The sequence below is a fragment of the Rhipicephalus microplus genome, chromosome 2 (assembly GCF_043290135.1).
Source record: "Rhipicephalus microplus isolate Deutch F79 chromosome 2, USDA_Rmic, whole genome shotgun sequence".
NCBI classification, from domain to species: domain Eukaryota; kingdom Metazoa; phylum Arthropoda; class Arachnida; order Ixodida; family Ixodidae; genus Rhipicephalus; species Rhipicephalus microplus.
In genome coordinates, this window is record NC_134701.1 from 83,798,861 (window position 1) to 83,815,886 (window position 17,026).

General features: G+C 45.9%; 1 protein-coding gene across 1 annotated transcript; it reads left to right on the forward strand.

The window, feature by feature from the left end:
* The first annotated feature begins 3,545 nt into the window (after nt 1–3,545).
* On the forward strand, nt 3,546–5,481 carry LOC119169825 (calmodulin-like). Its single transcript, XM_075883515.1, has 2 exons — nt 3,546–4,116; nt 5,265–5,481. Exons 1-2 carry the CDS (start codon nt 3,766–3,768, stop codon nt 5,439–5,441), a joined length of 528 nt encoding a protein of 175 aa, XP_075739630.1. The 5' UTR covers nt 3,546–3,765; the 3' UTR covers nt 5,442–5,481.
* The last annotated feature ends 11,545 nt before the right edge of the window (nt 5,482–17,026 follow it).

A 17,026-nucleotide genomic window follows, 5' to 3' on the forward strand; every position in this document is an offset into this window, starting at 1 on the left:
CTGGCGTTATTTTTTTGAAGAATGACCTCCTCGTAAAGAAGAACTTCTATCCGGCCAGATCGAGCTACCTTATCACTATACCTTCGGCAATGCGACCAGAAATTTCACATGCCCTGAATGACAACCTAGTGCCTGGCCACCTTGGTTTTCTCGCACGCTCGTGAGAATACAAGACAAATACGACTGGCCCCGCCTTGCCACCGACGTCACTCATTACGTGAGGACATGCCGGAACTGCCAGCGACGCAAGACACCACCCACAACGCCAGCAGGACTTCTGTAGCTCGTCGAACAAGCTCACCGACCGTTCTAACTAATCGGTATGGACTTACTTGAGCCGTTACCGACGGCGGCTGTTGGAAACAAATGGATCATCGTAGCTATGGACTATCATACCCGCTACGCCGAGACAAAAGCCCTGCCCAAAGGTAGAGCATCTGAGGTAGCCAAATTCTTCGTCGTAAACATCGTCCTGCGTCACGGCACCGCAGTGGTTGTCATCACAGACAGAGGTTTGGCATTTACACCTAGTTAACCTGAGCAATTTTGGCATACAGTGAGACAAGACACCGCCGTATGACAATATACCACCCATCGGCCAATGGCCTCACTGAGCCCCTAAACAAGACCATTGCGGACATGCTGGCCATGTACGTCGATGTCATACACAAGGCGTAAAATGCCATCTTTCCATACGGGACCTTCGCATAAAAAACCGCCGTACAAAGAACGACGCAGAAGACGCCGTAGAAGTTGACCCCGGCAACAAAGCTCGACACCATGTTACCCAACGTCACCGACGAAGAAAACCTCTATGTGAGTGAGTACCTTCAGCACGCCGAAGAAGCATGACAACTTGCCTGTCTCCACATCAAGAACCAACAGGCGTCCGACAGCTGCTCTTACAATCTTCGATGACGCTTCGTGAGATAGCAGCCCGAGGAAACTGTTTGGGTATGCACGGCGATACGCTGACGTGGACTCAGTCGAAAAACTTCTGCGACGGTACTTCGGGCCACACAGGGTTGTTCGACGTCTCGGCCCACTCGATTACTAGCTTTTCCCCGATGGCATCAACAACTTTCAGTGGCGCCGTGCATGACCCGAAGTCGTCCGTGTCCATGCACGTTAACGAACTTGACTGTACTGTTTGTTTTTCCATGATCGTGCTTTAATGCTTGTACCCATTTGCTGTACATTTAGCTTTAATAATATTTTTGTTTTAAGCATCGGCACAATGCCTTTTTGAGAGAGAAAGGGGGGTAATCACTCTCCTGAAGCTTTGCCATCGCCCTGTTGCACTGTACGCAAGTTCGCAACGCCAACCGCCCCTACTGTGATCGGGAAGCTTCAGGACTGCAACATATTATTGTGTTAAGATCACGCCCACCTCGTGAACCTTTCAGATTATTAGGCAACCTACGTCGCTGCAAGTGGAAGACTGGAATGCTTGATTGCAAGTGTATAAATGTCAACACGCTACCCTGCTTGTCAGTTAATCGACGGCCGACGCTTTGTTCAATGCCATTGGTGCCAGTGCGTATCGCTATAATCTTACTTTTCATTTGTTTGTCGCAAGTACAGCCCGAATAAACAGTTTCATCTTCGATATGTAGCCTGCTCCCTTCGTCCACGTCACACTCCTGTGACAATATCTACCCAAGGAATTCCAAGAACAGCCATTGGCAACACAAATTCGAGGGTGTTCAGAAAAGCTAACAATGGCAGTCTGGCGCGACAACTGGTACCGCTAAATATCTAGGTCCCAGCAAGAATTGATTGATTGATTTGTGGGGTTTAACGTCCCAAAACCACTATTTGATTATGAGAGACGCCGTAGTGGAGGGCTCCGGAAATTTTGATCACCTGGGGTTCTTTAACGTGCACCCAAATTTGAGTACACGGGCCTACAACACTTCCGCCTTCCCAGCAAGAATCAAACGCAAATAAGAATTCCGCTGTGCGCTGCAATCAAGTGTTCCTCTACAGATTGCTTTAGAAAATCAGTTGTATGCAGGTGTAATGGTGGAGATAAGTCTGTTTTCGTTGTGAGGCGGGGTATAAAATTTTATAAGCATTAAAAGTATACTCGTACGCAGGCGTAATGTCGTGTCAACGCAATCAACTGAAGATAGTCTGCGTAGTGCTAGCAAGGGGTATCATTTTCGTAAGCATGAGCGCTACTTATTAGCTTATGGCTTTTGGTGTTGGTAATACGCACGTTGCTGGTAGCAACATTAGGTAACTGTAAACTAGTGGTTCTCTCCGCCGCGGTGGTCTAGTGGCTTACGTACTCGGCTGCTGACCCGCAGGTCGCGGGATCAAATCCCGGCTGCGGCAGCTACATTTCCGACGGAGGCGGAAGTGTTGTAGGCCCGTTTGCTCAGATTTTGGTGCACGTTAAAGAAGCCCAGGTGGTCGAAATTTCCAGAGCCCTCCACTACGGCACCTCTCATAATCATATAGTGGTTTTGGGACGTTAAACCCCACATATCAAACTAGTGGTTCTATCGAAAATATGGAACAGTTGCACATATCTTAGCGCACATTATTTCTACATATATTTAGCATCATTTTGTAGCACGTGCACTTTAATGCGTAAGAAATCACACTACGGTCACCTTCCCTCCGCATCTTTCGCATACACACTAATTTCCATGGTAGGTTGGTTGATTGATGAGTGATTGATTGATTTGTGGGGTTTAACGTCCCAAAACCACTATATGATTATGAGAGACGCCGTAGTGGAGGGCTCCGGAAATTTCGACCACCTGGGGTTCTTTAACGTGCACCCAAATCTGAGTACACGGGCATACAACATTTCCGCCTCCATCGGAAATGCAGCCGCCAAAGCCGGGATTTGATCCCGCGACCTGCGGGTCAGCAGCCGAGTACCTTAGCCACTAGACCACCGTGGCGGGGCTCCATGGTAGGTTGGATCTGCAGACTTTTGCTCTTAGTGTTTTTGTGTTTTTGTATGCTTGCGTAGTGTGGACCAATTCTTTGATTGTGTATTTTGGAATTCTATAGTGTACTTAGTATTCTAGACTAATATTTCTTGCGTTTCAAATTTCTTAACCAATTTTGGGTGTTTTGTCTTTCCATGCATAAATTTGTGTTCATTTAAATGTTATATGGTAAAGTCATGATTAAAGTTCATTGAAAGAGGGCTATGATGTCGAGTAGTGGCGTTGTGACAGTTAACTCGCTCTTATCATGCGTCTTTGTGTGTGTGTGTTTTCGTATATTCTTTCTCCTGACTCGCACGCTTAAAGCTTCGGGTTGCTTGCGGTTCCTTGTGGGGCATACCAGTACGTTGGTGCCGCATTTATTGCTTCGGCGTTGTGGGGAAACTGCTACTTGTTCATTAGTGCATGAAGCCTCGTGCGTTCTTGAATGACAAAAATTTGCTCAATTTCCCTCATTTGGTGTCATTTATCCCGCACTCAATAACCATGGTATCGCGCCTCATCATTGGGTTATATTAGGTAGTGGACCAATGGCACAGTAGCAGGTTATCATCATTATTCTTGCATGACCTCTGCTCTGAAAAATGGGCTAGGTGCAGGAGGCGGCGGAGTGGTGCAATGTACCTCTTGAAGGCCTCTCCACCAACGTACTAGGCTGGAAGGCCACCGACCACCACTGTTCCAACGGCAGTACCAGCGTCTGAAGCCCTTGCTTACAGTGTGCTTAAACTGCGCCCAACTTCCCAGTACCAGCGGCACCGGTGGCAACGCAAGCCCCAGCAAAGGCCCCGACAAAATGGCCGGGCAGGCCACTGCTTCTAATGGCGGCAGCCGTGGCGGTGGTAGTGGCGGTGGCTCAACAGCAAGTGATTCGAGCTGCTCGCTGCTCTCTGAGGAGGCAATCGCGGAGCTACGAGAGGCTTTCGCACTTTTCGACAAGAAAGGGAGTGGCACGATCAGCACGAAAGAGCTCGGCAACGTGATACGTGCCCTCGGCCAAAACCCAACCGAGACCGAGCTCAAGGACATGATTGCCGAGGTGGACACCAATGGCGACGGCACCGTCGGCTGTTCGGAGTTCATTGCCATGATGAACAAGAAAGCGCGCACTGCTGACACCGAAGATGAAATGCGCGAGGCTTTCAGAGTGAGCAGTCTGCTCTTCAATTTACCGCATTTAGTTCTGGCTTGAGTCATTATTGTGTATGCTGGTGAAGCGATTCAAATGTATCAATGATTCGCATAGGTATTCAACGAGCACGGGTGTAAGTATCGTAGCACTTGTAGGCGAAGCTTGGTTGATTGTGCTTCACTCCCGCTGTTCAGATAAATCTGCCTCAAGCAAGATGAAGTGCTATACGCTTTATATATATATATATATATATATATATATATATATATATATATATATATATATATATATATATATATATATATCACCCCAACGTCAATATTTGGCAAATAGAAATATTCTAAAGATATTCTATCAAAGTGCTTTGCACAAGTTGACCAGCAAAGAACACCGAAAAGGTTCAAACCAGCACGGACTGACTATGCGCGAATGATTGATTGATTTTTGGGGTTTAACGTTCTAAAACCACCATATGATTATGAGAGACGCCGTAGTGGAGGGCTCCGGAAATTTTGACCACCTGGGGTTCTTTAACATGCACCCAAATCTGAGCACACGGGCCTCGACATTTCCGCCTCCATCGGAAATGCAGCCGCCGCAGCCGGGATGACTATGCGCGAATGAAAAACGTGTTGATTGTTTTATTATAATACGTGCTCCTTTGATTTTGAATGCACACCGTGATTTGGGGCATCTAAACGTGCACAATACATCGTTTTAAACTCCCCCCGTCATGGCAAGTGATCATACAAAAATAGAGTCTTTGATAAAACTTCAATGCTTACGCTCTATGGCAATGGCTTCCTCAACAGAATATTCACTCCTATTTCGTGATAGAATATATGTCAAACCAAAGTAGGAGCTCCTATGGCGTCTGGCTTGACAGTTGAAGGAAAGGGGGAAATATTTAATTTGTAATTACAATATGCAATTTTGAAAAAATTGGATAAGTGAAGCTGAACATGAAAACATTATTTTGAAAGCCTTTGTGAGCTAGGTGGGTATATTGGCAGCGCTTCGTAGCAGCGTCGAAATTTTTTTATATACACAAGTCTCAACCTATTCCTATATATTGCAGTCGCCATATGCATTCAGGCGCGCTTGTAGTCGTACTATATGTGTTTCCATGTGTGATGTGCAGTTTACCTCGATTGCTTCTGCAGGTGTTCGACAAGGACGGAAACGGATTCATCACTGCAGCGGAGTTGCAACAGGTCATGAGCACCTTGGGCGAGAAACTGACGGATGAAGAAGTTGACAACATGATACGTGTAGCAGACATGGACGGAGATGGACAGATTAATTGTGAAGAGTTCGTTGCCCTAATGAAGTCAACCTAGAAGCCCGAACAATTTTTTTGTTTCTCAGAAGCTGTTAATAAACCACTAACTTCTACTTTGCAAAAAAACGTTTGCACCAAAAAGGGTGTAAATGAACTTGTCACAAGGACGACTTTCTTAGTGTGTTAGACAAGCTCATTTGATAAGAACTAGCTGTTGGATGAGTTGGTGATTGCATAACATGTTGTTTTGGGCGCTAAAATCATGGTATGAGCACCTTTGAAAAAGGGTGCTTTCCAAAGCACCCAAAAGAAGCACTAGGCCAGCGCTGAAGACACAGCACACTCACAGCAAAAGCTAGAGTGGCCTTTAAGAGAGTCTTATTAAACCTCTTTGAGTAGCTGCTGGAAGCACACTTGCAGGGAACCCACTCCACCATTATTCAGTGTGTAGTGGACACTGACTTACTGCATAAGAATCTACTAAGTATACTCTTCTCGCCTTCATTGTGCCACTCACTGTACTCAGATCTTCGAGGCCACGACGTGTTGAAAACATTGCTCAAAACGTACATTCTATCAAATTCAAGAACAATCTTACATAAACTCCACTCTGCAACATTGGCTGTAAACACACGCCCCGCCGCGGTGGTCTAGTGTCTAAGGCACTCGGCTGCTCACCCGCAGGGCGCGGGTTCGAATCCCAGCTGCGGCGGCTGCATTTCCGATGAAGGCGGAAATGTTGTAGGCCCGTGTGCTCAGATTTGGGTGCACGTTAAAGAACCCCAGGAGGTCTAAATTTCCGGAGCCCTCCACTACGGCGTCTCTCATAATCATATTGTGGTTTTGGGATGTTAAACCCCACATATCAATCAATCAAAACAAGTTTAAAAAAGGGTATTTTTTCCATTTGTTAACTGCCGCCTATGTAATGTGACGGACACAATTGAACATTGTTTTGTTAGCTGCAAAAATTTCATTCTGTTTTAGGATGTCCTTGAGTGAGCACTAAAAAAACGTTTCGTCATTAATTCTCACAGCATACGTTATGTAATACCAGCATCGCTTGATGAAGTGCCATATAACCTGTTTTTTGTCATTGGTATGCGCAGCTTATGGAAGACCCGCAGGCAGGACCACAATGCAGAATCAACTACCTGTTCAAGCACACACATAATTCAAATGGCTATTCACCTCAAAGACATTCACAACTGCCTAGACTTCAGATAAGACTGGTACTCCATCTGCAAGAGCTGTTTGGCCTCACCCCTTTCTTGTTTGTAAAACATGATGTGAAGGACTCTAGATGGGAAGAACTCACGCTGCGTTGGCCATTCAATGTTTATCAGTAACGCTTTAGCGCTTATTGTCACCATGTAATTGCACTTTTGTTTGCTTGATTTTATCTTTATTACGCAAATACTTTATTGAATACCAAGCAAAAAAGTGACCATGGTACAGTGAATAGCGTGCCCGGCATCTCCTGCCACGGACCTCGAGATCAAGGGTTCAACTCTCGAAGACGGAATATTTCCTTGTCTTCTAATTGTGTTTTTTCACGTCAGTTCCATGACGAAAATACGTAATTGAAGTCATGGTGGGCCCCAGTGTAAAAAAAAACTTTTGCGCTACATGAATAAAATACTGGATTTCCACATGCCCCGATATATCTATATACTATTTGAATGAAGCGAGAGGTAATGCAAAAGTGCCGTTACAAGCCGGATCGCGTTAGAAATAAGCACTTGTGTTCGAGCATTCATCAAGTAATTAAGACTAATGAGAACATTTAGGTGAATTTTAGACACCGAGCCAACAACGTGTGGTTAAGTACCTATATTAACCTATTACCACCATCATCATCATCATTATTTTCATAATCATCATCATCATCATCATCACCATATTCATCATCCTGACTACGTCCACTGCAGGACAAAGGCCTTTCGCATGTTCCGCCAGTCAACTCGGTCCTGTGCTTGCTGCTGTCAATTTATACCCGCAAACTTAATCTCATCTGCCCACCTAACCTTCTGTCTTCCCCTAACCCACTTGCTTCGCTAGGAATCCAGTCAGTTACCCTTAATGACCAGTGGTGATCCTGTCTACGTGCTACTTGCCCAGCCCATGTCTACTTCCACTTCCTGATTTCATCTATGATATCCTTAACCCCGGTTTGTTCCCTGATTCACTCTGCTCTCATCTTTTCTCTCAAGTTTAGATTTACCATTTTCCTTTCCATTCCTCGCTGCGTCGTCCTAAATTTAAGCTGAACCATCTTTTTAAGTCTCCAGGTTTGTGCCCTGTAGCTAGGTACCGGAAAGATGCAGATGTTATATACCTTCCTCTTGAGAGATAGTGGCAATCTACCTATCCTTCAAGAGGAAGGTATATAACAGCTATATAACAGGTATATAAACCTATAGATAGCTACAAATGGCTGCAAGATGCAATATGTGCATAAGGGCCCCATTTTTTGACCAAGGATGATAAATCTAGCTAGGACTCATGTGCATGCTAAAATCTTGAAGTCATGAATGCAAGCCTGTAAATTTGCTTTCTTCAAATAGTACGCAATTCATGTATTGTGTAATCTAAGCCAGTTCAATGTCCAAGCTCTTTCCTACGTTAGTTTTTCCGGCCAGAAAGCATCAGCAGAAATTTAAAGTGTCGATCATAATAAAACTTTACGACGCAAACGACACGCACTAAAACATCGCTTCCCTTCGGCGCGACATTGCCTAAGCAACTTTACTCACAATAGTGACAACAACTTCAAGTCAGCGGAGTAGACTTGGGTTTGTATTTACAAGGTTCAAATACCCTCCATCCCTCCTACACCTTTCTTCATCACGAAAAATCTTTGTGGCTGTACCGTGGCTCTAAATTTTATGTACAGAGAGCAGATAAGTGTCACTTCAAAATGACACTATAGTTGCGTCTTTCAAGATATTGGCAATGATTGAAATAAAAGAAGGCACTCAGCAGCACAGTAAACAGTTCCTCAGCACTATTGATAATGAAAAGCTCTTGTTTATCTAACTGGAGTTGGAGCAGCTAGGCCTTGTTACAAATTGAGGACGGAAAGACCATGCAAGGTGCCAGTAGAATTCTCGTCCTGCGATCACAACAAAGCTTAGTGATCATGAAAGGATGTTCATGCTGTTTTGGGAGCTACTCAAGCAGTGTTTGCTATGTTTGTGTGGAACCAAGAGCGGACATGAGGAATGGTTTTCTGGCTCTTCCCTGCGAGCAGTGTTTTTGTCATCCACCGTTTGATAATTCTGTACTTTTGCATAATCTCAGTGTACTGCACGGCAGAAAACACAGATGGTAAAAAGACAAGGAGAAGCGCGGACTATGAACTGAAGGTTTATTCTTCCTGAATTGCATATATATATATATATATATATATATATATATATATATATATATATATATATATATTGTGTTAAAGCCTTTGAACAGTGGGTCGTCCTCTCCAGCGCCTTCTAGTGGGTCGCCCTTTTCATGAGAAGAAGAGCAGCTCGTGCAGAGAGTCGGTCTCCGCATTGAAGAAGACAACGCCAGCCAGGGAATAGACGCCATCGGAGATCGGCTCAACGTCGAGCGGCAGGATCCTTGTAGCTAAGATTTGGTTTGCTTTTTATTCCTCATATTTCTTGTTAGTTTCTCTGAACTGAAACGTTGTTGCAGCCCTTTGAAGGTCAGGCAAGTCAGAATATTCTGATGTCTTTCTCATCACCTGGCCAAGGGCATTCCCCTTGGCTGGCCTCACTACCGGTCAAGGATTGGCCGCTCGATACCTTGCTACGCAGTGGAGATAGCTACGTCCCTGTGGTTCTGGTTCCCACAAATGGGGGTTTCATTCCAATGAAGAATCCGAAGGTGATACAAGTGGAGCTTCAGAAAGCCTCGTCGCTTTTCCAGAAAATTACGGAGGCCCGCCAGTTCGGCCGAGGGGGTATCCTGTGCTGCTCTGCAGACCAGGATTGCGTCCGAGAGCTTCTGAATTGTTCTGAATTTGCTTCACAGCCGGTGAGCCCGTTTATTCCAGCTCATCTTGCATGTACGAAGGGCATAGTCCGTGGGGTGGATACGAGTCTGACACCTCAAGAAATTCTTGACTTATTTGCTGTAGCTAGGGCAGTTTCAGTCTATCGATGCACCCGAACGACTGACAAAACAAAATCGCCTACTGAATCAGTTAGAGTAACTTTTGCAGGAAGAGTTAGGCCAACAGAAATTAAGGCATGGCCACTAATCTACAAAGTAGAACCACTTTCCCCGAAACCATTGCAGTGCTCAAAATGTTGGCGATTCGGCCACAGCATGAAAGGATGCAGATCACAGGCTAGATGTCTGTGCGGAGAGAGTTATGACAGCTGCGATTGCAAATCCGATGACCAGAAGTGCTGCTTGTGTAATGGAGCGCACCCTGCAGACTCTGGTGAATGTGGTGCAAAAGAAAGAGAAATGGGTGTTCTAGAAATCATAGAACGCAGGCGTTGCTCTAGGAGGGAGGCGGTAGCAGAAATGCATGAAAGATCGAAAGGTTACGCAGGCATAACATCCCGGCACACAGCGGCAATGGATGCATTGCTTGCAAAGTCGATAACTGAGGCTATTGAAAAGTCCACTGAAAAGGCAATGCAGCGTCTGGCAGCTACTCTTTTCGAAGCCTTGGCTGATATGTTGACTCAACCGCTGACACAAATCATTGGTACAGTTTCTGTGCAAAATCGGGAATCGCACGCTCTGTTGATTTCAAGGGGTACAGAGGAGGAAAATCAGACAATCAATCATAGATCTATCTCTCCGAAAGCAGGACCTTCAAAAAATAGAGTTCAGGCTGAGTCAGAACCTGTGACAGATGATTCAGGAGACTTTACAGATATGAACACAGAATCTCTAAGAACTTTGAAACGTAACAGATCTCCTCCTTCTAAAAAGTCTTCTCAGAACCAAAAATCCAAGAAATACTTGTCAAAGAAAGACTTCTTTGAGAACCTTTCAAAAAACGATTTCTTGAAAAAAGATATTCTGGATCAGGCAGTTTCTTCTGCCGGTATAGCATCAAAATAGGTTCCCTAAAAATTCTGCAGTGGAACTGCCGGTCTATATGGTCGGCAACTACAGTTTTATAATATATTTCTTCGCAAATTTCTCCCGACATAATTGCCATTCAGGAAACCTGGCTTGGTAACGGTAAAAAATTTTACATGAAAAATTATCGATTAATACGGCTGGATCGGCCGAGTAGAGGTGGCGGTCTGGCTTTCTTAATATCAACTAAATTTAGTCACAGAGCCAAGATATCGTATCAGTGTATGGATACGAATTACGAAATTCTGGTGTTAGACATAACACTACCAGACTGCTCGCCTTTCTCTTTTGCAATTGTATACTTTCCTGCAGGAGTTCAAGACACGAGATGCCTCGATATTATGGTAGCTTCATGCAGAAAAGAAATAGTACTGTGTGGTGATTTCAATTCACACCATGTGTCTTGGGGCTTCAAATCTGATGCATGCGGAAGACGTTTGTGGGAATGAACGCTTGATAATAACTTTTCCTGCTTGAACTCACACGTTGCTACATTTGTAAGTGGTAACTCTAAATCGACTATTGATTTCACATTTTCCAGCTCCACTTTAAGCATATCCTCGTGGAATATATTAGATTGGGCTACAAACAGTGACCACATTCCCATTACGTTTGAAATTAAGTTCCCGAGGTTTAGTTTGGCAGGGAAAGTTGGCTCATTCGTAAATTATGCTAAATTACAAAAAGACTTAAAATCTACGTTAACTTTTCGCGAGGAAATGCAAGAAGACCTTAGGGCTATGAGTCTATCTGCGGTGTTGAAACGATCACTAAAAATGTCAACGTTTACTGTAAACTCTAACACAGCGGGATCTTTTAGCCCGTGGTGGAATCAAGAATGTGTCAGGGGGTATAGAAAGCGAAAAGCAGCTTGTAAAAAGCTGTTAATTAACTAATGCCCCAAAAATTGGAGGGATTATAAATTCATGGCCGCCGATTTCAAGCGTCTAGTGCGCAAAGCAAAAGAAGATTATGATATGAATAAGTTTAATTATCTGTCTAGGTCTAAAAATAAGAAAATGCTTTTCAGGTTTTTACGTGCGAAAAAAATGATTCCACAGACAGAAAGCAGTCATTCCACCATTATGTCTCCTCGCGAACTCTCTGAATTCTTGAAAAATATTGCTAAAGGCTTGCAAACCAGGTTTACGACAATTATGCCAAAGTCCATGGTGAAATTAAGAGTGGATTGTGATTTCCAGGAGGTATCTTTAGCTGAATTGGCGGATGTGATGAACAGCTTACCGCCCGCTGCTCCTGGACCTGATGGGGTGACCTCTCCAATGATTAAAGTGTTATACAAAATATTGCCACATGAAAACCGTAATATAGTTAATTATTCACTGAAAAATTCTTGGATTCCGGCCGATTGGAAGCTTTCCAAAATAATTCCGATACTTACGAAACAGGGAATGGAGTTTACTCTGGATAACATAAGGCCTATTTCATTGACATCTAACCTGGTCAAGCTTGTAGAGAGAGTCATAAATGCCCGTATAATAAACTAAATCAATGAACATATAATACTAAACCCCAGGCAAATTGGCTTTAGATCGGGATACTCCATTTGGTGTGCACATGTGGATTTGGAAAGTCGCATACAGCTGGCTCGGCATCGCTGCGAGAACTGTGCACTAGTCACTCTAGACTTAGCTAAAGCGTATGACAAAGTGGAATATCCTATGCTAATCCAGCAGATGCAAGACCATCGCTTTCCAAAATATATAACAGCATGGATTACAGAGTTTGTGAAACACAGAGAATTTTATTGCTTCTTGAATGGATGCTCTTCTAAAAAATATAAGCAGACACGTGGTGTACCTCAGGGCTCAGTATTATCACCGGTGTTATTCAACATATTACTAAGTTACATTCCAACTCATCAGGTTATCCAAATTTACGTATATGCAGATGATATTGCTTTCTTCGCAACAAACAGTGATTTGCACTAATTGTATCAGGCATTACAGATTTACATGAACATGCTAGAAGGATGGCTTGACAATATCCATATGTCATTGAACGTCAAAAAAAGCGCACTTCTGCCATTCTCTTATAAGGATCGTGCCAACATTTCCCTGATGTATTGTATCGAGCTCATTCCCCAGGTCGATTGCCTGAAATATCTAGGCATCGTATATAATAGGACGCTAAATTGGAAAAGCCATATAGACGAGGTTGGCTGTAAAGCGTCACGTGCTTTGGGGTGGTTACGCAAATTGGGAAACAGAAAAATAGAATTGCGTAGGAGTTCATTGATAATGATTTACAAGATGCATGTACGGCCTAATATAAAATTCGGGTGTGTATTATTTTCAGGCAGTGCGGCTTACAAGATGAGACAATAAATATTATTAGAAAGAGAAGCTTTGCGCTTGTGTCTTGGACTACCAAAATTTGTGGCAAATAATGTTTTGTATGTGGAAGCGCGCCTTCCACCTTTGTTAACTCGGTTTAGAATACTTACAGTTCAAACTTTCTTAAAAATATACAATTCGCCTCTGCGACAAGCTTCATACGTTTTTATTCAAGAACCAACCACATTCTTAGGAACACAATGGTCTAGACTACGCTCCCCTCAGATTAGGTTCGTCCAAGCATTGCTAGAGCCACTCAATGTAAATATTTATTAGATTTGCATAACGAAGACACCTAATTCAAAACTTGAAATTAAATTTGATGATATTGCTTTTTAGCTGACGTATCAGCAGTCAGAAGACGACAACGAGGAAGTGGTCTGTTGGTTTTGCGTGCTGCTTCCATCTTAGCCGACGCCATACGCATCAGTTTAAGTATAGATTTTAAATAGACACGCCTCGTGTCATTTTCACGTAACATCTTTTTGGTGGACGTGCTGGGTACTTCCCCGTCTTCATCACGAAGTTCCGCAACGGCCGCATCATCATAGGTCCAACCATGTCACAGGTTGAACAACCATCGTCTTCGCCACCTGCCCCTACCGTGACTTCTACATACGTCGTTCTACCTCCTGCTCGTGATCCCGGTGTATTTTCCGGTCAGGATGGCGTTGACGTCGACAAATGGATCAACCGGTACGAACGGGTCAGCGCAAGCTATAGGTGGGACCCGACTCTTATGCTTGCCAATGTGCTTTTTTACCTAGATGGCCCACCGCGAGTGTGGTTCGAGACGCACGAAGCGGAAATTGCGAGCTGGGACTCCTTTAAAGAGAAGATCCGCGACCTTTTTGGCAACACCGTCGGGCGGCAGATCACAGCGCGGAATCAACTGGCGGCTCGTGCACAGACGTCGACGGAGTCGTACGTCGCGTACATTCACGACGTCATCGCCCTATGCCGCCAGATTGACGAGCACATGAGTGAGTCGGAGAAAGTGGCCCATGTGCTGAAAGGCATAGCAGACGAGGCATTTAATCTTCTAGTTTACAACAACGTTGCCAACGTCGACGCCATCATTAAAGAGTGCCGGCGGTTCGAAGAAGCCAAGAGCCGCCGTATTACTCAGCGATTCACCCGGCTGCCCAACACGGCCGCGACCTCATCGTGTGAAGCCGCCTGGCAGTCCCCCACGTATGACAATGTCACACGCATTGTTCGTCGGGAAATCGAAGCCGCCTGTCCGGCTCCTCTTGAGCCACCCGTTTTCGCAACGCTCGCCTCTGATCAACAGCCGTCAGTGGCGTTAATAGAAGCTGTGGTGAGGCAGGAGTTTGCGAATCTTAGACTTCCATCAGCATGTCCCTTGACTCGCCCTGAAGCCCCGTCCTACTCCCGAGGACACGCTCGCCGTTCACCTCCAACAATGCCCTTTCGTAACCCTTCGGAATGGCGAACACCCGACGACCGGCCTATTTGTTTTTCCTGCCTCCAGCCTGGGCACGTTTCTCGCTATTGCCGCCGCCGTTGGTAAAACCAACCACGTCAGACTTTCTCTACCTTGGCGCTCATGCATTCGACGACCCCTCGACGTTCAGTCGCCGCACCCTTCAATTTCTATTCGTCGCCATCTTACGAGCCTTCCACTGACGCCCCTTTGCCCGGTCGCCGCTACTCTGACGCCCCTTCGTCCGGTCGCCGCAGTTCTCGCTCCCCGTCGGCGCTACGTCGCCAATCCCGCTCTCCGCCACCTCGGCGCTTTTCCTCGCCGAGCTTCTCTGGACGACCGCAGCAGAAAAACTAGATATTGCAGCTTATAGAGGTGAAGCTGCAATACCAATGACGGCCGAAAATCCTCTACTGACGCTTCCCACGCACCATAGCCTGCTTGAAGTACAAGTCGACCATGTTCCTGTGACCACCCTCATTGACACAGGTGCGCACCTGTCTATTATGAGCGCTTCTCTGCGCTGTCGCTTACAAAAGATTATGACGCCATCTACGACGCAGGCGATACGTGTTGCCGATGGTGGTACTGTACCAGTAATCGGAATGGGCACTGCTCGTGTCAGCATTGCCGGTCGTCACGCCGTGGTCCTTTTTGCCGTGCTAGCCTGCTGCCCTCATGACCTCATACTTGGCCTTGATTTCCTTTCGGCACACTCGGCCTTAATTGATTGTTCGTCTGGTACCCTCAGCCTTGATCTTCCAATCTTTGCCGACTACTCTGCAAAGCCCACCAGCCGCTTGAGCCCAACCACTTTCGTTCGCCTGCCACCTCGAGCCGTCACGTACGTGTCTTTGTCATCGACCCCTCCCGTTTCTGACGGTGATTATATTGTTACACCAATTACTGACGTTCGGCTGACGCGCAGTGTTACTGTGCCCTATACCGTTGCGACCATAGCGGATAACTGTGTGTTACTTCCGCTCCTTAACTTTGGTTTTACCCCTAAAGTGTTGCCCTGCCAGATGTCTCTAGCCCAGCTAACTGCCATAACAGAGGACGATGTCAGTGTTGTCGCTGTATCTGCTCTTGATCGAAGCGCAGTCTCACGGTCACCCAGCTCAGACGATGGTATGTTTCGAAACATGATTGGATCGGAGCTGTCGCCTCACCAGGCCGACGCCCTCTGCCAAGTTTTGGCCTCATACAGTGACATTTTCCACACTGACGATCATCCCTTGGGCCAGACTAAAATTGTCACTAACCGAATCAACACTGGTGACTCTGCGCCCATTCACCATCGGCCGTACCGCGTGTCAGTGTCTGAGCGAGAAGTGATTCAGAAAGAAGTGGCCAAAATGCTTACGAAAAACGTAATCGAACCATCAACGAGCCCTTGGACACCTCCCGTGGTATTAGTAAAAAAGAAAGACGGCTCATGGCGTTTCTGCGTTGATTATCGCCACCTCAACAAAATTACCAAAAAAGACGTGTACCCTCTACCACGCATTGACGATGCCCTTGATTGCCTCCATGGCGCCACCTTCTTTTCATCTCTCGACCTCCGATCTGGCTACTGGCAAATTGCTGTGGATGAAATGGATCGAGAAAAGACCGCCTTCGTTACCCCTGACGGTCTTTACCAATTCAAGGTCATGCCATTCGGGCTCTGCAACGCTCCAGCGACCTTCGAGAGAATGATGGACACGCTCCTACAAGGATTTAAATGATCGACATGTTTGTGTTACCTGGACGACGTGATCATTTTCTCACCTACCTTTGCAACCCACCTTTAACGCCATTCGACCATTCTATCCATATTTCGACGGGCCGGCCTGCAGCTCAATTCCTCCAAGTGCCACTTCGGTCTTCGTCAGATTATCGTATTGGGTCACTTTGTTGACGCTGCCGGCGTACGGCCAGACCCGGCGAAAGTACGCGCTGTAACAAACTTCCCAGTCCCACGCTCTGTCCATGATGTTCGCAGTTTTGTGGGCCTCTGCTCCTACTTTCACCGGTTCGTGAAAAACTTTGCGGCACTCGCCCGGCCACTCATTGACCTTCTCAAACAAGACGTCCCATTTTCTTGGGGCCCTCGTCAAGCTGACGCCTTCTCTCAGCTAATCACTGCTCTAACGACACCTACTATTCTTGCACATTTCGACCTCGATGCTCCCACAGAAGTGCAAACAGACGCGAGTGGTCACGGAATTGGTGCAGTTTTGGCGCAAATTCGGCGGGGCAACGACCGTGTAATCGCGTACGCAAGCCGTCTGCTTTCTAAGTGTGAACGCAATTATTCTATAACAGAACGGGAATGTCTCGCTCTTGTTTGGGCGGTTTCGAACTTCCGTCCTTACTTATATGGCCGCCCTTTCCGTGTCATCACAGATCATCACGCGCTGTGTTGGCTTTTTTCTCTGAAGCACCCCACTGGACGACTTGGTCGTAGGGCATTACGCCTACAGGAGTATTCCTACTCGGTTGCTTATAAGTCTGGACGTCTCTATCTGGACGCCGATTGCTTATCCCGCTACGCTGTTGATCAGCCCGACGAACCAGACATCGAGCCTAGCCTCAGCGTCATGTCAATCTCTCAGTATCTTCAGATACGTGATGAACAACGTCGTGATGCTTCTCTGCGACAACTTATTGACCGTCTCGAATCTGCTCCAAACGACACGTCACTTCGCATGTACGTCCTCCTCAATGGCACGCTGTACCGTCGTAGCCTCC

Excerpts from the sequence above, each read along its gene's own strand:
- LOC119169825 (XM_075883515.1), top strand. The coding sequence starts at position 3,766 with ATGGCCGGGCAGGCCACTGCTTCTAATGGCGGCAGCCGTGGCGGTGGT. Across the intron at positions 4,117-5,264 it reads AAATGCGCGAGGCTTTCAGA|GTGTTCGACAAGGACGGAAA; the intron begins GTGAGCAGTCTG and ends TTGCTTCTGCAG.